General features: G+C 36.7%; 2 protein-coding genes across 5 annotated transcripts; one reads left to right on the top strand and one right to left on the bottom strand.

The window, feature by feature from the left end:
- Positions 1-594: 594 nt before the first annotated feature.
- On the bottom strand, positions 595-4,589 carry LOC121968025 (membrane-anchored ubiquitin-fold protein 4-like). Of its 2 annotated transcripts, none has more exons than XM_042518549.1 (3): positions 4,223-4,589; positions 3,694-3,864; positions 595-1,620 (listed from the first exon to the last, which is right to left on the bottom strand). In XM_042518549.1, the coding sequence occupies exons 1-3, from the start codon at positions 4,353-4,355 to the stop codon at positions 1,589-1,591; spliced, it is 336 nt and encodes a 111-aa protein (XP_042374483.1). In that variant the 5' UTR covers positions 4,356-4,589; the 3' UTR covers positions 595-1,588. The 2 variants fall into 2 exon arrangements, with proteins under 2 accessions (XP_042374483.1, XP_042374482.1); XM_042518548.1 differs by lacking the exon at positions 595-1,620 and adding an exon at positions 3,042-3,259 and having other exon boundaries at positions 4,223-4,587.
- Positions 4,590-9,760: 5,171 nt separating this feature from the next.
- Positions 9,761-22,987, top strand: LOC122055571 (uncharacterized GPI-anchored protein At1g61900-like). 3 transcript variants are annotated; one of them, XR_006132900.1, is made up of 9 exons: positions 9,761-9,966; positions 14,781-14,897; positions 16,114-16,968; positions 18,516-18,758; positions 18,881-18,895; positions 19,000-19,140; positions 19,331-19,637; positions 22,175-22,222; positions 22,476-22,987. XR_006132900.1 is itself a non-coding variant. In XM_042617063.1 (9 exons), exons 3-9 carry the CDS (start codon positions 14,882-14,884, stop codon positions 22,538-22,540), a joined length of 1,383 nt encoding a protein of 460 aa, XP_042472997.1. In that variant the 5' UTR covers positions 9,761-9,966; positions 10,419-10,487; positions 14,781-14,881; the 3' UTR covers positions 22,541-22,987. The 3 variants fall into 3 exon arrangements, 2 of the variants coding, with proteins under 2 accessions (XP_042472997.1, XP_042472996.1); XM_042617063.1 differs by lacking the exon at positions 19,331-19,637 and adding an exon at positions 10,419-10,487; XM_042617062.1 differs by lacking the exon at positions 19,331-19,637.
- The last annotated feature ends 178 nt before the right edge of the window (positions 22,988-23,165 follow it).

The raw sequence follows: 23,165 nt of genomic DNA, 5'->3' as shown, positions 1-23,165 counted from the left end.
CAAATGGTAGTATGGTACGGATTCCATGGTCCGGGCATGCCTGGCTTTTATAGGCAACCAATGTGGAAGGAAATGATAACATAATCAAGGCCCCTGCTCCAAGTGTGTGACATTTTAGGAAGCTTAGTGATCTCTCTCTAAACTTTGTTTAATCGATCCTAGCAGACACAGCACATTCTCGTGTACTTTAATTAGGTAAAGATAGACCCAACATAAGAAGTCCTACTAAGATAGACCCAAAATAATGAAACATAAATAATTTCATTACTATGAAAAGACTGATGTTACTTGAAAACAGGTTGAGTTTTGTGTATTTAATTCATATTATTTTTCTTGTTTTGGTAATACATATATGTATGTATTTAGTCTCACATTGCTAAGTCAAGAAGGTTGGAAGAGCTTATATATATGGAGTCCTTCCATCTTTGCCTAGCAATGTTAAGGGGACCTACACGCATGTCCGAGCCGAGCCCAAATCAGGTGGTTTCCGGGGGTTCAAGCCGGAAATCCATAAACCGGGCGCGACGCACGCGATCATCGCGTACAGGGGGAAGGGTGCAAATCCCCAGCTCGTGGATCTCACGCTTGCAGGCGGCCTGGTTTGTTTTTGCCAGTCTGTCTTTAGTTTGGTTCTGTCCTACGTGAACCAACGCGAGGCAAAGCAGTGCTTCGCTTCGGGGTGAATAAATACTTGCGCACTCAAACAATATTTTTCATTCACTCTCGAGCAATCTGCTCTCTCCTCCTTCCCCCTTCTCTCTCTGCGTGTTCTAGTTTTCCTTGTCCTGAGGCTTGGTGTTTAGCGATCTGAAGTTGAGTCCGAGTGCGACGTTCGTCTTGGAGTGCACCTACGGACGACGCGAGTGGTTGTCGGATCTTGGGAGAATTTTGTCGGAGAGTCTCTGCACCGTGGGCGGCAATAAATTCTCTAAGGACAGTCGGCACACCGACGCTTCAACCGAAAGATACCAATTTCTAAATCTGACTCTTTTATTTACCTATTTATTGTATGTTTACTATTTTGATACAATTTACTACCGTGCTAGTACTCTCCTATCAACAACAAAAACTAGCATAAGTCATGTGCTATCTCAAGAACCATTGAGAGAGAAGACTCGAAGAACCTAAAAGCATGCACTATGGTTGATTAGTCGAGCACATATGCTGCTGACAATAAAGCCAGCTAGTTGCTTGCCAACCAGAGCAAAGTCGAAAAAGCTGTTCCTGAAAACGTCACTAGTGCACTACTTCCCTCGTTACGACAGGCATTATGATTCAAGCTGCCATTATTTTATAGCAGAAGCACCATTCTCGGTGATCAATCATGATGCCCAATATGAGGGAAGAGTCCCCCACCATCCAACATATATATCCATCCTTTTTCCAAAGGGAAAGGAGAAGACTAACTAATACACCATCCAACTAACAAATTAAGTGGAGAACCCACTTCTTAAAAAACTAGTGTATCATGCCATAATCCTGCAATTTCCTTGTCTCCCAGAATCCTCTGCTTGGTGCAGTGATTTCAGACATGCCCACCGGCCCAATGCCTTGCTATGCAGCATCGGATCTCTCAGTTAGAGTTGTACTAGGTTCGGTTAATATGCCCAGCATGGAAACCTAACAAGAATAAATTAAAGTTGCATGATATTAGAGCACTTGAAACATAAAGAACAACAGAAAAGTTTGTATGGCAACTACAGATGTTGCCAAACAGCATATATATCAATGCCCCCTTGCTTTCAGTAATAGAATGATCTTGTTGCAATTATGAACTTATAATGGACACTGTTTTAGGAGATATAAATTAGTCTATACTATCTGCATCTGAAAAAGTATAGTGGCAAGCCTGCAAGTGGACACAATATTAGGAAACATAGATTATATATCAACTACATCTAAAGAATTGATATTCAAAGCAACAATTATGAAGCTTGTCAAGTACTTTATGGTTCACATAGAAGAAACAGTTGCTCTAAGGAACACCACAATCAAATAAATTCAAGATTGGATCTCAATTCTCATTTGAATGATTTTCAACTATTCATCTCTGTCGAGTGGCCTCGAGACATTTGCTTAAAAGGGACAATATCCTATTTGATCACTCACTTAATCCTTGCATATAGACTCAAGCAAATAAAACATAATGGAACAAGCTTAGATCTAAAATTCATTCTTCTTCGTCAAAATGTATATATTGGTGAGCACCAAATATATATTTTATTTTTTTTTAGAGCTGAGGCTTTAGGGTTTAGTCTTTAGAGGTTAGAATTTAGGATTTAATTAACCTTTAATTAATTTTTAAGTAGGGCTACATCACTCTCTTCCTCCCTCTATTATATGGATAATTTTTTATGTTCCCTTATACGTCAGTTATTATTTCAAAGGTTAGTAGTCATCCGTGATTTAATTACCTCCTCTTTATTGGTCTGGGACGGATTGACGGGGCGCTGAGAGCGAGCACAGTCGTCTTTTGCCACCATTTTTATATCATTCTACGGTCCTCTCGGGACGATGCAGTGATTAAGGCAAGGATGTTGTCACTCACTTCCCTCATGCCTTAGCCACCTACACTAATGACTAGTAGTCATAGATGACTACTATGCCACTATAGTAATTACCCGTAATTTATCTCCTCCGTATTGAGCTAGGGATGGATTGACGGGACGCTAGAGCGAGCGAATCATCTTCTACTATATTTTTATGTCATTCTCATCGAGTTGTATGATTCTCAAAAAACATAAAATATATACACATTCTTTTTTATTAATATCCAATTCTGGGTTCTAAAAATCATATATGTGTTTATGTAAGTTAATTTTTAAACACCCAGTTTCCAATTCTTAGTTAGCTGGACTAGGCCAACTTGTAATTTGATATGCAATTTGTTTAATTGATCCATAGTTCGATAAATGAACTAGTAACTAAGAGCCTTTACGATTAAAATTGCTGTTTTTGAAGGTCCAAACTAATTTATATATAAATCACCTTATTATTTATTTATTTAAAAAAAAAACTTTTGTTATCAAAGATTTAAGTCATGCTCCAAGACTACAAATACATTGCCAGGAGAAGTAGAGATACAGAGGCACAAAGTACCACCATTTCAGATGAACACAGGCATAGGCATATACCAACAAACCTGGATTATGCACAGAACAAATCAAATAAGTAGTACTGCAGTCACTGCAAAGCTCTTAGTTCTACAGAATAGTGCATGAACAGGTGGTCTTCTTCGATAGCTCGCCTACCTTCTTTCCTGGTGTTGTTTGTGAATGGGTAATCAGCGATCGACAAGTGCATGTTTGGAAAAATGTTCAAAAATTCTTAGTATTCAGTGGCAACTATTCACACCAGCCAGCATGATGATCGAACATTTACAAACAAAAAGCCATTCTACTCTTTTCTGAAACTACTGAGATGATTGACAAAGAACCAGCACTGTAAGCTCTTTGACAAAGAACTACTGAGATGTTGAACTTAAAATTACCCTTCAATATTTGAGCAGCATTTGATGTTTCCCCTTGTTTCTTGATTAATTAGCAACTTTATCACTCAAAATGAAAGCTAAGTAATGAATGCATCTAATAAACTAAATCATGTAAGAATAATCAAAGATATCCACATGCTAGCTAGTTTAGCATTAGGGAAGATGATCAAAAGATCCACATAGACAACAATCAATAAGCTTACCTGCTTTAATTTTATTCGAGGATGGTTGGATAACAACAAGCATGGTGATAAACCCAGCAGGAATTCCTCCAAAAGGTGATCTACACTGAGCAACTGTTTTGCTGTTCTCCAAAATCTTGCCACCACATATTAACTTCACATCAGTGGCCACCCTTGGAATGATCTTCTTATCTAAATCGATCGGTAGAGGAATAAATCACTTATAAGCAGAAAATTAAAACACACCTAATTAAGCTTGCAAATATAACAGCAGATAGATATACAAGAGGTGTTGTCAAGTCATTAATTGCTTGTGTCTTCGCCATAGAAATGGTGGTCATAGATAATACAAAGTGCCAATGCCAACAAAAGGAGAGATTTTGTTGATCCTCCCTCCATGATTAGCGATTCATTCATGGCTAGCTGCTAACTCCATCAATTCATGGACAACTTGCAGAATCCATGGCAAGAGAGAGTGATTTACACAGAAGTTCAATGAGAGGTGAGAAGAGGCAAAAAGCTATTGGTGAAGACAAAGAGGAGCTCAAACCTCGTGGCCACTCGGAGATTACCCTTTCCTTGAGCATCGCGACGGTGGAAGAAGAAGCGCAGCGGATCGGCCCGATGTCCGAACCATCATAAAGACGGAACTTGAGCTCGACCTGATTCTCCTGTTCTGGCATTAGAATCGAGGCGGAGATAAAGGAAATCCGGGAGAGTAGCAGTAAGGACTGCTGGGGCGGCCGCTGGCTGGAGGAAGGAGAGAAAGCAAAGTTGCCAAAATTATAATGATAACACCGTCCAAGTCCAACTAAACACGTCTATGTCTTCGATCGAATTCATGACTTTCAATCAAATCAGATACTTCTCTCTGATTTCAATTCACAAACGACGTAGGTGAGCATCGAGCTGACCCGCCGTGGTGATCGATTAGAGAATTGCGGAGTGTGGGGACTCAGCAGACAACGCGTCCGCCTCTCGGCCTCTCTAGTCTCTGCCCGCCGGTTCGTGCGCCACGTGGGAGGAAAGTTTGAGCGAAATGTTTACTAGATTGTGGAGTGAGAGCGTTGGAAGATTCGGCGCTGCCGAATGTTGATTGACCAAGCAGCCGTTATCGTGGTTGCTTGCTCGCAACTGTAGGGGAGATTAATCGATTCGTCCAGATTAAGGGAAAATTTACATTCAGTCACCGTTGGTAAAAAAATTTTTACATATAATTTCTATTGACACAAATCTTTATTTTCATTTTCTAATCAAATATATTTATCTAATTTTTTCTGATATTTTTAGATATAAAAAATTTAAAAATAAGTATAATTATTCTTAAATTCAATGCATTAAATTAAAATATACTATATTTTCTATTAAACTGAACTCTTTTTTCATTTCAATTAAATGAAAAATATACTAGATTTTCTTAAATGGTAAATGGTGCTGAATTTAGGAATAATTATATTAAGCAGGAAAAAAGTCATGCTCGATTTAATAAAAAATATATTATTCTATTGTAAAGTGTTTAATTTAATAGAAATTATACTCGTTTTTATACTATTTGTACCTAAAAAATATGAGGGACATTTTGATATAAAATATACTTGATTCTAATATAAAATGCTGATTTTAAGAGGAATTATACTCGTTTTAGTGTATTTTCTATCAAATTGAGCACGATTATTTTTCCACCGGATGGAAAATATACTATATTTTTTTTAAATGGTACTTAATTGGATGGAAAATATACTATATTTCTTTAAATGATGTTAAATTTAGGAAAAATTATTTTAAGTAGAAAAAAGTCATACTTAATATACTCAATTCTAATGTAAAGTGCTGAATTTAAAAGGAATTATACTCATACTAAATTTTTGCATGCAGAGATGAAAATAAGATTTTTTTTATTGAGTATTTTTCTCTAATTTACCACTAGATTAATCTGATCATGTTTTTTCTTTCTAACTATTTTTCTCAGTTGTAATAATATGTTAGGAAATACAAGTTGAATCAATAGCACTGTTACGGTTTGAGATCACCGTCGATTGGTCAACCAAAAAATAACTATTGTGGAGAAGGTTACGGATGATACTTTGATAATGAGAGATTAGAATGAATGTCGAGGGTGAACTTGGTGTGATCACTTCGACGATCAAGTTACCAAGGTTAGGGAGAAAAAAAAGACGAAATAGTAGAAGAGTTTGAATGTTTTTATATGCGTTCCTGTGCCCGTGGGAGCGACCGACTTTAAATAGGATTATAGCTACATCCTTACGTTACTCCCACTTTTATCCATGTCTTCCATGAATAATGACTATATTACCCACGTTATTAGTAACGGCTACGTTACACACGTTCTTTGGGAAAAATGGTTTAGTAAACCATGATATGGGTCCCAATCAAAGGTGTTGTGCCCATGGGAGCGGACGACTTTAAATAAGACTGCAGCTGCACCGTTAGAGCAACCACAGTGGGAGCTCTTTCCGAGCTCCCACTGTGACGTGGACTGAGTGAAAAACCTCCCTCCCATAGTGGAGGGAGGTTTTTTGATTAAAACGAAGAAGCGGCTCTGCCGCTGCAGAGCCGCTTCTTCGTCTTTTAATTTTTTTTTTATTTTTTTAATAATTAAAAAATAATAATCAAAAAGTCTGGTACCCGCTTCTCATTTCAGTGAGCACAGCCGTTGAGCAACGGCTAATTTTTAGCCGTTGTTCAACGGTTATAATTTAATTTTTTAATATATAAAAAATCTATAAATATGAGATCTATTTCATTCATTCCATTGCTATCTTTGCTCTCAACTCAATTCTTCCTTTCATTCCATATTTGTATTCGAGATGGATGAAAATCTCAATACTTCCTTTAAGAATCTTTTGAATTCTTCAAATACGGAAGGAAATACATCTTCTCAAAATACTCACATTCCTCCAAATATCCAATATCCTCATTTTTTCTCTCAACCACAATATCCTCCAAATTTTCAAAATATTTCATATGTTCCACAATATTCTCCAAATTTTCCAAATTCCCAAAGTTCTCAAAAAAATTTTCAGCCGTGGAATCAAAGTAACACCGCCTCAGCTCCATTTGGTATGTATTCATCCCAAGACTGGTCAGCAATGGGTAGCCAACTTGGGATGTCTTATCCTTACGGGGTTTCTCCTAATCAACCACCTGTCATACTTTCGAATGAATCTAGAAGAGCGACTATTGATCCGTCTATCAGCGACAAAGAATCTCTAACGCCATCATCTGTTCCAGCAACTCAGGTGCCACCACATTTATCACAAGAAGAGCGTGAAGTTGAGCTGGAGGAAAATGAATCGAAAAGAAGATTCTGGTCTCCCGATGAAGATGTGGTCCTTGCGAAGTCATGGGCAACTATAAGCACTGATGCAATCATTGGTAATGACCAGAAGAATCAAGCTTTTTGGAAACGTATTGGTGATTACTACAACAAACATCGCCCCACTGGATCTATGACGAGAAGTTATCAGCTTCTGAAATCACATTATTATAGGTTTACACCGATGGTAAATGAATTTTCTGCAACTTATAATAATTTTTATACTCATCGGCAAAGCGATTGGAGTGACGAAAATATGTTGGAGAATGCACTGAATATGTGGAAAGCCAATAACAATAACAAGGATTTTAAGTATATGCATGTGTGGAGGGTTCTCAAAGACTACGAGAAATATACTCCACAATCAGTTGCTCATTACTCTAACAAGAAGGCAAGAACATCCGAGTCAGGAGGAAACACTTCAACATCAAATCCAGATACAAGTGTTGATTTAGATGTCTCTGAAGTCCGCATTCGTCCGATAGGGCAAAAGGCAGCGAAGAAGAAGGGCAAATCTAAAGCCAGAGAGGGCGACACAATGGAGCATAACATCGACAAAGAATGGCAAGATATTAAAAAATATCAAATGCAAAAAATGGCTCTGCGGGAAGCCGAGATATTTCATAAGGATTATGAAATTCTTATGAAGGATACCAGTGAGATGACACCAGGACAACTTTATTTACATGAGAAAATGATGGAAAAAATTAAACAGAGACATGGCCTGGTGTGGATGAATTTATGTTTATTTTTATATATTATTATAATGTATGTCTTTTCATTTGATGCAATGTAATATTTATGTTTTTTTTAAATTATTAATGTTATTTCATGTTAGTAAGTGGTAAATTTAAATTTTATAAAAATTTAATGGTGTATAATGTAAAATATGAAGGATAAATGAGAATTATATATAATGAAAAGTGTGGGACCCATGAAGGAGTTGTTGAGAGGTTTTTTTGATAGTGGAAAGAGGTGTGAGGTTTTTAACTTTTGATGTGGCACAGACGTGGCAACGAAGGAGCTCACAGTGAGGTGTAACCACTGTGGATGCTCTTATGTTACTTCTGCTTTTGTCCGCGTCTTCCGTGAGTAATGACTATATTACCCGTATTATTTGAGAGTAACGACTATGTTACACGCGTTCTTCAAAAAAAAAAAAAATGGTCTAGTAAACTATGATATGGGTCCCAATCAAAAGTGACTAAGCTGAAAGACCCTGATGATTAAGCTAATGTAGTCTCATAAAACTGAGTCGGCGGAGTCTAATGGATTCCTTTCGCTCTATCTATGACTTGACTTTTACCTTGCCCTTATTTAACCTGACCTCCCATATCCGTCATAATTATATTATTATTATTTTTAATCTAGTTATCCTGTTAATATATATTTGATTAACGTAACTTTGAAATTAAAGTGTTTTACCGTTAAACATTATGGCTATTATTGGCAGAGATGGTAATTGTTTGAATGAATAATGAACCCTGTTTCCTTATCTCTTGCACCTCTTCATTCACATGATAGAAAGAAGAATGCCAAAGAGCTACTACAATTCAGAGGGAAAACTTATTATGATTCCTCGCCATGTTCTTCCTGGAGGTAGGTAGCTAGATTTTTCTATCAATCTTTGTTTTGTTTGATGTCACATCAAAACTCGGCTTTGATCTTGTTAGTTACATCAATTGGTGATCTTCTTCCCTCTGGGTTGATATACATCACTCTCGATCGACCTCCACAACATTTCATCAGTTTGGTTTTCATTCACATCCCTGACAAGCTTGCAGGGCAGTCAGTCACCTGCTACTGTGGGATCCGGCGATCGATGAACTCGAGCCACTTCGTGGTCCTCTTGGTGGTTCGCCAACCACCAAGGGTGATCTTTCAAGCAAACGAGGACAGCATCAGTACGACGGCAGCTCAAAAGCGTCTCCTGTAGCAACTCAGCGAGTACACTTGGAATTCACTGAAGCATCATCGATAACAGTGTCACGCTAGGGCCCTATCAAGATCTGGAGATTACATTCTGATTCCTTCGTGCAACCAAGCAAATTAATCTCGTCTCTTTCAAAAGAAACAGATTTGAATCAATCACAGTCAAAGTGACTTCACTGCACGCGCTTCTGATTCCTCTACTTTGCCTTCTCGTGAGTGGTTCAGTCAGCCTCGAGTGCTTGCTGGATCCACGCTTTGGTATTAGGGAGGAGAAGCATCATTAGTCTTTTAGCATGCGTCTTCGTTCACTTAAATAAAGTGTGCGGCCTCCTAGTTCCACGCCTAGAATATCACACAGGAATGATCCGTAATATATTAAAATAACCGATTAATCAGGTTGGGTAATGTCGAGTCTGGAATGATCGATCTGGCTCTATGAAAATTTTCCATCGATTATCAAAATAAATCAGGAAACGGATAGCTCAGAAGCTCAACATCCTTTAATTACGTGCCCCATTTGGAGAAAAAAATTCTTACAAATTCATTATAGTTGGAGCCTGGAGCTCAAAATATAAATATTTGGATGACAACCTGAATACCAGTACCATAACTCCGGTCGTGAAAACTGCATCGTTAAATAAAATCGCTAAAATATATATAAAAACATATGATTTCGATTGTGGATTCTGGGCCGGGTATGAATAGATGGGCCCAAAAGCCCATTTTCCGTCCGTGATGGGCATTTTGGGGTATTGCCTCGGGAGCAATCATTCGCAGAGCCGAAATAAATTCCAGCTTCGCATCCGCTACTTTAATTGCAATAATAATTGGGAAAAAAAAATCGACCGAGAGAGAGAGAGTAGGAGACGAGAGTGCTCGGCGGAAGAAAAGCGAGCAGAAAGCGAGGGCGTGGGAAAGGGGAAAGCGGTATCCGAGGAAAGCGAAGTGAGAAAAGAGGCCGGGCTTGGGGCGGAGACTAGCAGGAGCGATTCCGGATCCACATTGATATTCCGATCCAAGGAAAGGTACGCTCCCATGCTCCACTTCAGTACTGTGGCGGATGATTTGCTATTTCTAGCGTGTTTTTACGGATATTGCCTCCTTCGTGAGCTGATCAGTTCAGTTTGAGCGCTTGTTGTTGAATCGCAGTGAGGAATGCTCGTTTCTTTGTGATTTTTGAGCTTTCTCTGGTTAGCATACTGATTCGCAAATGCTTTCAGTTGAACACCTGTGCTAAAGAGTTTTTTTTTTTTGTGTGTGTGTGTGTGTGGGTGTGTTTCCAAGAGGATTTTCCGCCACCTGAAAAGTATCAGGTCGGATTCAACGGAGACAAAGCATAATATGACTTGTCCTATCCATTTTGAGGATCTGACAAAGTTTGGTTTTTTGGTAGCATTGGAAATTTGTTAGATTAGGAATTTCATCTTTGTTGTTTTTTTTTAATCCTGTCGAATATTAAATGATCGCTTACTTATAGGGGCATTTCTAAGCGTGGTAAGAGACAAATCTGTTGAAGTTCGATCCATATTGTATTTCTTAAGAATCGGTGAGAATTTCACTTGCTTACTTTCCTCTCTAGTGTTTAGCATATGCAGTGTACTAGCTGCTGCTATCGTTATGAAAGTGGGTTTGGTTATATACCTAGTTACCTTCTTAGGGTCCCTTTGCCTGAGCAATATGTGATCCTCAGAGCACTTGTCAGCTATCATCTGGCAGAATTATTTTTAACTGAGATCCCTGGGTTCAATGTGATTATTAAGTGAGTAAAGGTTTTGACAACGCAAGAAATGTTCTTACAAGGCGGCACTGTAGGGAATAATAATGTACCTTGTATGGGTATTTTGAGCAACTAAGATAGGTTTAACCTAGAGATTATGCAAATACAGATTATGGCATGGGCTTAGAGTAATTTCAGCTATATTCTTCCCTAATATGAAAGGGAAAAACTTCAGTACTAGTTCTTAATGGTAATATGTCATTTTAGCTCTGATCAATAAACATGATAATAGTTAGTTAAGGGTCACACGATTACACTTCTTTTGGGTTTAGACATAATGAGTGTATTATCATGTGCATTTTACATGTTTCTTTTTGAGGGTAAATGTGAATGGCAAAATTGTGAAAGAAAGATAGTAAGGAACTGAGGTTGCATTAATGTTTTTGTTTGACTTTACATGTTAAGGCAACCTCGTCATGCATCCTTTAAACTGTATAATAGAAAATTAGAAATCATGAGAAGTCCGCCTTTAATGGACGCATGATATAATCCTCATGTAAATTGCTTACAGTGCTTACATGCACTGACCTAAAGCCTTCACCTAAGTCACGTACATGACCATAGAAACTTATACAGTGACAAAAAACATGCCATTTGTTTATGGCCGCATAAGGATCATTCAGGATTCAATCCCTATCTCATTAAAATTCAAAACATATTTAAGTTAATATCAACTATCTTAAGTATCAAACTTACCAAATATATAAACAACAAACAAGTTTTATGTATGGCTTAGCGCAATATGTATTTTTCTAATGGATATTGACAAATGGTTAACATCATGCTATATGCTATGCGCAATACAACAATGCTTATACGAAGCTATGAAAGGACAACTAAGTAATAGATGTAAACAATTTCTTAGCTTGGTTAAGTGGATGAATTATATAATAGATGCAAACTCCTATATATTTTTTATGTGATGTTATACATTGTTGTCAATATCACTAATATTATTGTTATTATCGATTGTTAATAATATTATTACCGTTATTTTTATTATTACTGTTTAAAGAATATTGTCCATATGCATCTGCTTTTTTGCATAGGCATCAGCATTTCACATATGCATTATGCAGTGGCTTGATAATAAAAAAATTATGCTAAGTAGTAAGCGTGCTTTGATAGCTTAATCATTAATGATGAAAATGAAAAAGGAAGTTTATAAACACATAAAAAACACACAGAAGCTCTATCAAGTGCAAATAATTTTTCAACCTTAAATTCACATATTTCTTACACAGTTCCATGCTCTAGATTTATAGTTTGTTATGATCCTTAGATATGGATCGAGTAATGGGACGGTTTACTAGCTGATCAATCTCTGTCTTCTTAGTTTTACTACCTTGACGGTCTATGGTGCTAGGGATTATTTGATGCTCGTTGGGATTAGAGAACCTCTCGATCTAGGGGTTTGATTTCTTTTTGTAAACTTAGTTGTAATCTTTATTGCATTATTCCAGCCATTTAAATATAACTATTGATGATCCTTCCTGACAAAGGAAGAAAACAACTACTGAATAAGGAAGGTTTTATTCGTACGAAAAAAATAAAAGATATTCGACTTAAATAAAAATCAATTACTATGGTCGAATCAATTCTTTTGATATGCACCCTTCTTTCTAAATTTGTCGTGTATTTGATGTGTTCAGATTTTCTTTTGTTGCATGGGCTTGCCCGTGGTCCATAACATTACTCCTTGAAAAATAGGTTTGTCCGCAAACACGAATGAGGGGTAACGTTTTAGCTACTGCATCTTCCTATGAATTCACATGGTTTGAGGAGTACGGGTGCCTGAGGAAATTTCAATATCCTCGACATGGTCTTGTTCATCATAATCTTCTAATCCCTCAAGCCAGAAAAGACGTTTGCAACAGTGACCGGGAGTGTAAAGTTCATCATAATTAAAACAAAGACCCTTGGCACGTCGTTCTTCCATTTCCTCTTGATTTAATCGTTTGATAAATGGATGCTTCGGTGGCTGGATGGGGGCGCATTGCGGTATGACGGTAGATTCAGATCATTTAGAGCAACACTCATAAAGACAAGCAAAACTCATAGTCGATGTGAGATCTCTTGGGTGGTGAAGCTCGACTTCCACATCGATGTGATCTTGGAGGCCACTCTTGAATATTTCAACTACTTGTTCTGATATTAAGGAACTCGCTCGTGCCGCCAATTGTTCAAACTTTCGCTAGTAGTCTTCCACGAATCCTGATTGTTGAAGTTTGGCAAGCTCGTCCAATTTATTGTTACTAATAGGTGGACCAAACTTCAGATTACACTGATCTTTAAATTCCTCCTATTGAATATGAGGTCGATCACGTTCTAGTTTGATGAATCATAATTGACCATCTCCCTCAAGATAGAATGAGACTAGGCCTACCTTTTCATCCTTTGGAGTGTGTTGATGGCCATCCTAAAGGATTAGACTGACCATCATAACGTGGGAAATCCAATTTTGAAAATCGTGGTATATATATAAGGATCACTCCTCATGGTCACAGTACTCTTATGAGCGGTGCTCTTGTGGGTCAGGATGGTTGCTGCTCTCTTCACCTCGATGGCTATTGCGCAAGTGCAGCTTAGAGAAGTCTTTGGACAATTCTTCTAGTTGAGCATGGATGAGCTGTTGCAGCTTTGCCCTCTGGTAAATTTTGAGAAATGCATCAAAGTGTTGTTGAAGTGCTTGTGAGTCACCGATTATGACGAGCTCTGATATCAATTTGTTATGACCTTGGGTATGGATCACATAATCAGATGGTTTACCAGCTGATCTGCGGAATCAATCTTTGTCTTCTTGATTTTACGACCTTGACGTCCTATGGTGGTACATATAATTTGAAGCTTGTTGGGATTAGAGAACCTCTCGATTTAGGGAGGTTTGATTTTTTTTTTTTTGTAAACTCAATTGTAACCTTTATTGCATTATTTCAGCCGTTTAAATACAACTACTGATGTTCCTTCCCGACAAAGGAAGAAAACAAACACTGAATAAGAAAGATTTTATTCTTACTAAAAATAAAAGATACTAGACTCAATCCTACTAAAATTCAAAGATACTTACTTAAATAAAAATCAATTATTATAGCTGAATCAATTCTCTTGATATGCATCATTTTTTCTAAATTTGTCGTGTATTTGATGGGCTTCAGATTCTCTTTTGTTGCATGGGCTTGACTCCATAACATAGTTATTAATATTGTATAGAAAAAGTTCTATACTCATATACAATACAACTCTTTATGAAAATAATGAATGTGATAGTAAATATTATATAATAATTGATAATCATACAATACTAGACAGTGTGGTAGAAAAAGAATATATATTATATAATTCTTTGGTAGAAATCCAATACTTAGTTTTGAAGTTACCATTGTCAACGTGCATGAAATGGTTTACTCCAAGTTGTCTTTATATTAATCTCCCTTCCTAAAAAAAAGGACAGCCCCGTGCACGAAACTCCCGTTATGTGGGATCCTGAGGAAGGATCCATTGTACGCAGCCTTACCCTGCTTTTTGCAAAGGCTGTTTTCAGGAAGGGAGAGATTAATCTCCCTTCCTCTCATTCAAATATAAATATGCTTTAACAGATTTTCATGATAACTTGTATCAGCATTCTTATGAGTGTTCAACGCACTTTCATATGCAGTTGCCTATGGCTTTGTGGTTATGGACCACATTATGTGAGCATATGTAGAATCAACAAAAAAAATGGAATTGATGTTATTCTAATCAAAATAAGTTGGCCTCTTCTAAATTCGTGAATACTTGTCTGATGTATTTTGCTCTTAGAGAGTATCAGTTTTTATGATTAAGAAACACTTAAGTTTTTGGTTTTGTAACTTATCATTGCTAGGTCATGTTTAAAAATTGCAACCAAGTTTCAGATGTCATCAAGAAACGCTTAAATTTTCACAATATTGTTTAATCTGTATTCTTTTTGTATTTTGTCTTGCTAATAGTATAAAATCTTTGTGGGTTATTTTATTATATTTTCCTTATTTTTCTTCCATTCTTGCCAAGATTTCAATGTTTTTTTTTCTTTTGTATATTCAGGTTCTTCTCATATTCTCACATTGTATGTTCAACTGGAAGATGGAAATGAATTGATTACTGGCAACTAGTGGCTAAAGGAGTCTACCTCCACTAAATTTTATATGGAGTGTCTTATTGGTAATTTTTCTTATCAAAGGAAAACTTAAAAACTATGCATTTTCCAACAATGTTCGCTCCTATGGCAAAAGTTCAGATGCTGTAACAGTCAATTGGAATGCTTTTGATGTTTGTGTATCTTTTTCCTTATGATGTTTTGTTGTTTGTGTTTGTTGTTCATTCTGTGTTGAATCCATATAGTTCTTTTAGTTGGTTAAAAAAATTTAAGCTTACTGAGCATGTGAATCACATGATAATTATGTCACTATAAACTATTGGAGAATTCTTAGGATACTCAGTTTGTCTTTGTAATGCATGCCTTTTGATATTGTATCAATATTTTTACGCTGGGATACTCCTTGTGTGATGAATGGACTGCTGTCTTTGAATAAATTAATGAGCAATACTGTAATATTATGCAAGCACACTAGTAGCATTCATAATCTTCATCTCTATCAGCAGGCTACTTGTAGCTGCTACTGATTTTACTCTCATCTCAATTTTTCTATCTTTGTAATTTCCTGTTCAATTCTGACATATTATAAAAGATTTCTAATTAGATGATTCCCTTGAGTTAATATTCTTACAAAAGGACAAAAATAAAGAATTGCATGGAAAATTTTATGGACCTCATTAGAAAATATATGGACTTGTCATTTCCAGGATCTACCTTCTTTGTAGAAGACATATGTCACTTCTGTCTATGTTTTCTTTTTAAGGTTGGATTATTGAACATGCTATCATGGTAGGAACTAAAAAGTAAAGTTTAAGCTATATATATTTTCTTATTACATATTTTAGGGAAATCTTGAATGCTAAGAATTTATAGACTCATGTACACCTGATATCGATATGAATTTATATTACTGTAGAAACAAAGCTGCACTAGTAATTTCTGAATGTTATAATCAGACAAAGCAACATCTTGTCTTTGTCTAACTTTACTTCATATTTTTCTATTCTAAAACTATGCTCAGCACATTTACTTGCATGTTTCTACATCCATTTGTTTAAGTCCATGCCCAACACACATGAAAATAGCAAAATAAATGCTAGACTCAATGTAGTACATATTACCTTGTATGTTGCAATCACCTCTGTATTTTTGAAGAATTCTTTATGTAATAAGGTATGATTTTATGGAATCATTACAAAATCACTACAGGATTAGATTCTATTGTTACCCTTATTCCATTTGCTAATTGGTTCAATTATATTAAGAAAAACCCTGCTGCAGGTAAAGCAATTCTCCAGTTTCTTTTACTTGCCATTTGGACTTGCTGTTTCCAAGATGTGGTGTCACAGAAGACAGAATTTAAGCCAAAGCCTCGAGTCCCTGACAAACTTGTGTTGTCCGATCCACCCATGGGACTCTTTGGTCCCATAGAGATTTCTCCTGCTGTTGTTCCACACAATCCTTATCCTGTTGAGCCATTATCACCTATGTACCCATCCTTTCCGAGCACTTATGAACCAAATTTGACTGGGAAATGTCCAGTCAATTTTTCTTCAGCATTGGATGTCATAGACAAGACAGCATCAGACTGCTCTGCACCTTTAGCAGCACTAGTAGGGAACGTTATTTGTTGTCCCCAGGTTAATAGTTTGATGCATATTTTTCAAGGTTCTTACAGTAATGATCCCAACATGCTCGTCTTCCAGCAAGCTGCAGCTAATTATTGTTTCACGGATCTGATTAGTATATTGGCCAGCAGAGGGGCAAATAACACTATTCCCACTCTTTGCTCAGTCAAGTCCTCAAATCTTACTGGCGGTTCATGTCCTGTTAAGGATCTTGCAACTTTTGAGAAAATAGTAAATACAAGCAAATTACTTGACTCATGTAGAACAGTCGATTCTCTTAAAGAGTGTTGTAGGCCAGTATGCCAACCTGCAATCATGGAAGCTGCACTTCAGACTTCACAAAGAGGAGCCAGCATGCTTGATAGTTCTAGAATACCTGGGATTGCTGGTGGCTTTAATGTGGTCAATGACTGTAAAGGAGTGGTATATGCTTGGCTATCTCGAAAGCTCTCAACAGAGGATGCCAACACTGCATTCCGTATTTTATCTGGCTGCAAAGTTAATAAAGGTTTGTTTTCCCATTTATTCTGACAAGTTATACAATTTCTTTCTGATGTTCACTAACTTTTTTTGACCTATATTTACTTTCATCAACATGCGACTGGAATACATAGTAGTGAGTTTTGTAGATGCAGTACATATTACTTTCCATAAGCATACTGACAGATACATGTTCAAGTCACATCAATTATTGTTATTCTATTAATTACACTAGATGGAACTCCATTCAAGACTTGATCATAGATAATTGTAGTATTACTTTTCCAAGTCATCCATTAGCCATTAGGCCCTTGTCAATCCAGGGTTGAAAGATGTGTTTGACATTCACCAACAACAATTGGTGGAGGGTTAATGCAGTTCATTGCAAGGCTTTATGAATCCTGATGCCAATGGTGAGGTAAGTAGAGAAGAGCATTAAAAAATTTAAATCCTTAACGTCCTCATGGCTCAGTAGAACTTCCCTGGTATGATACCCTGATATGCTGAGAACTTTTTTATGATTAATCCGTGTGTATGCCCAATCAGAGCATTTATGCTTGACACCAATGTTTTTAGTGGTATTGACATAGAGTCAAACCAATGTATCCAAAACAGTTGAATCTATTATAGCTGAAGATGTAAAGGGTAAAGATTGACCAAAGAATACATTAGTCAATGGAATAAAAACTATGTTTACTTAATTGAATATTGTAATATTTCCTTGCATAGAGCTCCATGGAGATATAAAATTTATGTTGCTGACCTAAATAGTTGGGATAAACATGGCTTTATGACAATGATGATGAATCAAGGCTCTGAGAACTTAATAATGATGTGCTCATGTTCATTTTAGCACCTTTGCTGGATTTTCCTGATTTCAGAACATTCCGGTAGTTTTTCAGTTTCAGGTTCAATTAATATGGGTGTTCTGTTGCGTGCCACTGAGAACTTAATGATGATGTTGTTTAACTCTATTTGATGTCTGGTTTATTTCTTATGATAATCATTTCTCGGGTTTGAGAAACTCAACAGCTTCTTTAAAGTTTGTATTTTGCACTAAAACTAGTGAACATAAAAAAAAAATATGGTCAGGACATGGAGCCTTCATGTTGCTATAGGTTTGGATGTTAATCATGTTATTGTTGACCCAACCACCCAGAATCTGTCATCTGTTTTTGTTTTAGAACCCTAATAACCTTTCATATGAATGTGGAGATTTTCATGATGATTTAGAATTATCACGCTGTCTGAGCTTTGGCTACTTCACTTGTGATTTGAACACAGCTTCACTTCAGTGGTCTGTCCAAACACACATTAGATTGTTTTGACCAACATGTGCACCAAGTTATCAGCATAAGGCATGTCAGAGCACTGGTGACTATTAAAACTGTAATCTCGATGCCTTTGCACTTCTATATAATTTTGGTCGGCCACATTTGACAATCTAAAATTTGAATGTCAAACTAAATCTAGAGTGCCATTCTTATTGAAATCTATATTTTTGCATGATGTATGTTCTATTGATCTTGTAACTGACTACTACTGACTAGTGATCTATTATCCATGCATCCCTAGTTTGTCCTTTGGAATTTGAAGAGCCTTCAGCAATAGTCAATGCTTGTCATGGTTCGGCTCCCACTCTTTCATGTTGCAGTTCCTTGAACACGTATATTGGATCAATTCAGAAGCAGATGCTCATAACAAATAGGCAAGCCATCAATTGTGCTACATTGTTTGGATCAATGTTACAGAAAGGTGGGGTTACAGCAAATATCTATGAGCTTTGCAAAATTGATCTGAAAGACTTTAGCCTTCAGTGTAAGTCTACTTGCCATGCACCATTTTATTTCATTGTATGTGTTTTTTCTTATGTGATTTCACGTCTGACTGTGATCTCTGTTCTCTGTTTCCTATTGCACAATTCAATTGGATGGCTGCAGCATACAGTCAACAAGGTCTTCTTTTATGTCCTTGACTTTTCAAAGTTTGAATTTTGTTGCATATCCTATTTGGCATTCTGTAATGCTGTGGTCTGATTTCTTGAGCTTTGTGGATGCAGGGTGTTTGCTGCGCAGCTTCCCAGCAGATATTGTGTTCGACAATGTTACAGGCTTCAGTTTTACATGTGATTTAAGTGACAATATAGCTGCTCCATGGCCTTCCTCATCATCTCTTTCATCCTTATCCCTTTGTGCACCTGGTAAGCATAGTGCATGCTTTATTTTATTACTTTGTAGCATATAGATCTCTGGGCTTATTGGCGTAGGTTGCTTTTCCAATCAAGGTCTTGGCAGTAGATTGAATTTTTATATCTATGCAAGAAAGTAATGTACTAGTGTGGGCAAAATGATCACTTAGTAATCCATTGCATGTACGGAGAGTTCCATCAGTGTGAATAGAACATGATTCGAGGCAATGGAGCCAAACTAATTCAGAGCAAACACACAGCCAAGTAGAGAGGAAGTACTGCAACAGGGAACAACTTGATTTTCTGGTCATGATACAACATGTGGCAAGACATCATCAGGGGGCTTGTCCCCTGGAGCTATAAAAGGAGGATTTAAACCAGTTATTGTATCTGGAGTTGCATGCCAGGCAATCAAATTTTCTCCAACTTGGACATTGTTGCCTCTCCTTGTTCATCTTTCCAAACTTTTATCCACTTTGACCCACCAACCTCAAAAACATAGTCTTAAGGTAGTTTCAATTCTTTCATGCTGATTTTGGTTTTTTATGCCAGGGATACATTTAGTGTCATCTCCATTGCAGTATGCTAGTGTGGAGGCTTGTCATTTCTCCTTTCAATATTGAGCAATATAAGTATACTAGATTTGAAAATATTGGAGAAGAAGAATAGGGGTGGATAATAGAGAAACTCCCATATTCTTCTTGGTTAGAACTTTATATATATATATATAACCATTGAAATGTCTCTCCTCTTGTAGAGAGCAAATACCCCTTGAAAACATCCATTCAATTAGGGTCTTGGCCACAAGAGTGGTGCCCTTTAGTCAAGTAAAAAAAATTAGAATTTAAACAAACAAAAAATTTAAACGAACAATAAAACAAGATAAAATTTATTTAAGTATAGATGATGATATTATAGAGGATAGAGCCCAATGGTATAAAAGGATCCATATAGCCGACCTCACCTAGTGAGATTAGGTTTGGTTGTTGTTGTAAACAAACCAAAAATAAAGTGAACTATTTTTTGATTTGGACAATTGCCCTAAAGAGGTCTTTATTTTCTGAACCCCTCTTTTCATAAATTACTTTTTGAAACCTCTTCTTACTTTTAAAATGGTCTCGTCTCAAATTTTGACTAAAAATTTAGTTGACTTCCAAAATAGGGATAATGATGTGAAAATTTCCAGCCAGGTACCATAATTAGTTATATCATTCATTAATTACATCACTTATCAAAAATAGGAAGTAAAATGAGCAATTCGATCTCATAGGCTTTTGCCACCACACAAGGTTCAATGCCAAAACATCATTTCTAGTCATGACTGTATAAAATACTCCCATTTGGGAGAGAATCTCTATGCTAAGGATGTGTGTAGGTACATCTCACAGATACAATGGTTCACAGTTCAGGTTTTCGATAAAGTACCCCTATATAGGAAAGTTGACGCCTTTAATTTACTTTGCCAATATTTCAATTCATATCTCACTCCATTATATATTCGGTTGTCCTCGTACTGTTCATGCTAATCATGTTTGAGGTTGAGTAGGGATGTCACATGTCAGGTATTGTGTCAGCTTTAGAGCAAAGTAAGGAGTTTCTCCTTGGTCACATTATTTACCACTACTTGCACTAAGTCGAGTTGTACTCTGCTGGACAAAGAGGTATCATCAATTTGTATGCATTTGTATGCTTAGATGTAGATGTGTCGGCAACCTTTAGGAGACCATGGCTTTGTTCTTGCTCTTGCATACCGACTTCTATGCAGGCCTTCGAGCTTAAGCTACAGGGTACATTTCATGCATATGGCATGGGATAATTGTTCTATCAAAGCCCAAATTTAAAGGATCACTTGTCTTCAGTAGCTGCCATGTTCATTGGGAATGCAATGATGCCTTTTCGTCCAAGACAAATGCATGGCCAACACAACGGCAAGGTTGCTCATCTTTTACTCAAGCTTGTTGACAGGCATGTTGACTAAGGCAGTCAGTTCAGCTTCACCAGTCGGTCATACGATGTAGGTGCCAATAGTTGTGGCTAGTTAACCAGTGCATCCCTTTTGTCCTCATTCTGTTGTTGGAAAGGAAGAGTTCCTTTCCTCTTTGACCGATAAACAAAAGCTTCTCATAAATAGAACAGACATTAACAAAAGATACCAAGTGAGAGAGATGTTACCTTTTTCCTTAATATGTATGCATAGAAATACAAGTAATAAAATTATAATTATTTTTAAATTTTTATGGTGTAGCATGAAAGTAAAGTGTTTAAAACTAATGTACTGTTCAAGGATGATATTGATACATAAAATGAATGTAATTGTATGTGTACCCATCTCAAGTTTGAAAATTGAAATTCTTCTTTGGATTGGGTTGTTGGAACTGAATTAAAATAACTTCGTTTTTGATAAGTCACAAGGAATAAAATTGCATATAGCCTATCCCGACTATCAGTATGGTTAATTAATCTGCTAATATAATTCATATAAATAAGAAAGATTAGATAAACTGAACTCGGCGACAAGCTGAATTTCAGTCAGGCAGATATTCAATTTTGTGTGGGTCTGATTCTAATCTTTTACCCTATGAATGCAACTAGTGTTATCTCTATTGCCATTACATTAGTGCAGAGGCCTGCCTTAGCTACTTTCGATTTTGAATAATATAATTAAAGAAGAATAGGAAGCAAGTAGGAAAATTCTCCACAGTTTATTAGAACTTTGGCTTTTTAGATGCATTAACAAATGGAATGATTCTCCTTTGTTATGGATAGCAAATGACTCGTTTAAATATCCATTCAATTAGGCTTAAGTGCTTAATGGCTAAAAACTAAAAACAAAAAAATGTATTTTAAAATTTGAATTTCCTAAATGAAAAAACACCAACAAATCATACATGCTAAAAAGGGTATTACCTGCTTTGAGTGGTATACCTTGTTTCTTGTGACTAGATTTGTTCTGTAGTGTTATTTCCCATTCAATTAGGTAGGAAAATGATGTGATTAGTATCAAATCTGAAGTTTATGTTTCTAATTATTCTCTTAATATATGCAGAGATGTCATTGCCTGCACTGCCAGTACCACAAACTTCTGTAAACTCAGGTAAATCAGATCTGTTGATATTGACATTATTTTCATCCAAGAAGTCCCAACAGTCAATTGCATTATTGGCAATTTTTTGTGGACTGTCTGGTTGTAAGGTGTTTGCTGTCTGTCAGCTAGGGTTATGATAAATCATTTTGCACTCTTTATAGTTTTTAATTTTCTTCCGAAAGCCCGTTTTGTTTCTCGTTTTACATTGTCTTCTCTTTCTGTATTGTTGCTATCATTGATATTATTTCGTTGCTAAATTTAGGTAGCTACGAAATTGCAAGAACCTTAGTCACTGTTGGGTACATCATTGCCAGCTTAGTGCTATGATCATGGTCTTCCAAATCTAAATCAAGGTTGATCTAGATGTCTGGAAACCACTCAGATCAGGTGAGTCGGTATCCATGTTTCGCAACTCATTTTGGAGGAAACGATTTGACTTGTGCGTTGGAGTGATGCATTCTGGAGCAGTAGGTCTCGGCGGTAAGAAAACAATGTAGGAGAGATCTACGGCTGGGAACTCCGGGAGTGGCACACCACCCTACGAAGCCATACCAATTCGCCATGTGAATAGTGGATGCAATATTTGTATTTCAATTGGGTTTTGTTCTCTTCTTTTTCTTCGCTTCATGTCTTTTTCTGGTGTATGTGACGACGGGCATGGTTAAGCTTGTCGAGGTGTTGGTGATTGGTGGTCGCTTGGCATGACTCCAAGTTTTGTACTTCTGGACTTCGATTCAATCTGATGAGCCTTCCATGTTGGCAATTTGCGCAAAACGGTTTTGGTGTTTTCATTATCTGTATCAGGTTTGGCACCCACTGACTGCTATTTGTTCTTTCTATTCCTTATAAAAAGCTCGTAGTTTGATGATAGCACTTAGTGACTTGAAGAATGAGGAAAGTATGTCGAGGTCCATCATGAGCTTCTATTTAATTTCAAATGACAAATATTCTT

Source organism: Zingiber officinale, chromosome 3B (genome assembly GCF_018446385.1).
Source record: "Zingiber officinale cultivar Zhangliang chromosome 3B, Zo_v1.1, whole genome shotgun sequence".
Classification (NCBI taxonomy): Eukaryota; Viridiplantae; Streptophyta; class Magnoliopsida; order Zingiberales; family Zingiberaceae; genus Zingiber; species Zingiber officinale.
Note: the sequence above shows the minus strand (reverse complement) of the source record. Positions and strands in the feature narration are given on the sequence as shown.

Bases quoted from the DNA above. Each gene is read 5' to 3' on its own strand.
- LOC121968025 (XM_042518548.1), bottom strand. From the start codon at position 4,355: ATGCCAGAACAGGAGAATCAGGTCGAGCTCAAGTTCCGTCTTTATGAT. The intron at 3,865-4,222 runs GTTTGAGCTCCT...CGATCGATTTAG, and splicing joins AATCTCCGAGTGGCCACGAG to ATAAGAAGATCATTCCAAGG. The intron at 3,260-3,693 runs GTAAGCTTATTG...AAACAACACCAG, and splicing joins CTCGAATAAAATTAAAGCAG to GAAAGAAGGTAGGCGAGCTA.
- LOC122055571 (XM_042617062.1), top strand. The intron at 16,969-18,515 runs GTTTGTTTTCCC...ATGCATCCCTAG, and splicing joins TGGCTGCAAAGTTAATAAAG to TTTGTCCTTTGGAATTTGAA. The intron at 19,141-22,174 runs GTAAGCATAGTG...TAATATATGCAG, and splicing joins CTTATCCCTTTGTGCACCTG to AGATGTCATTGCCTGCACTG.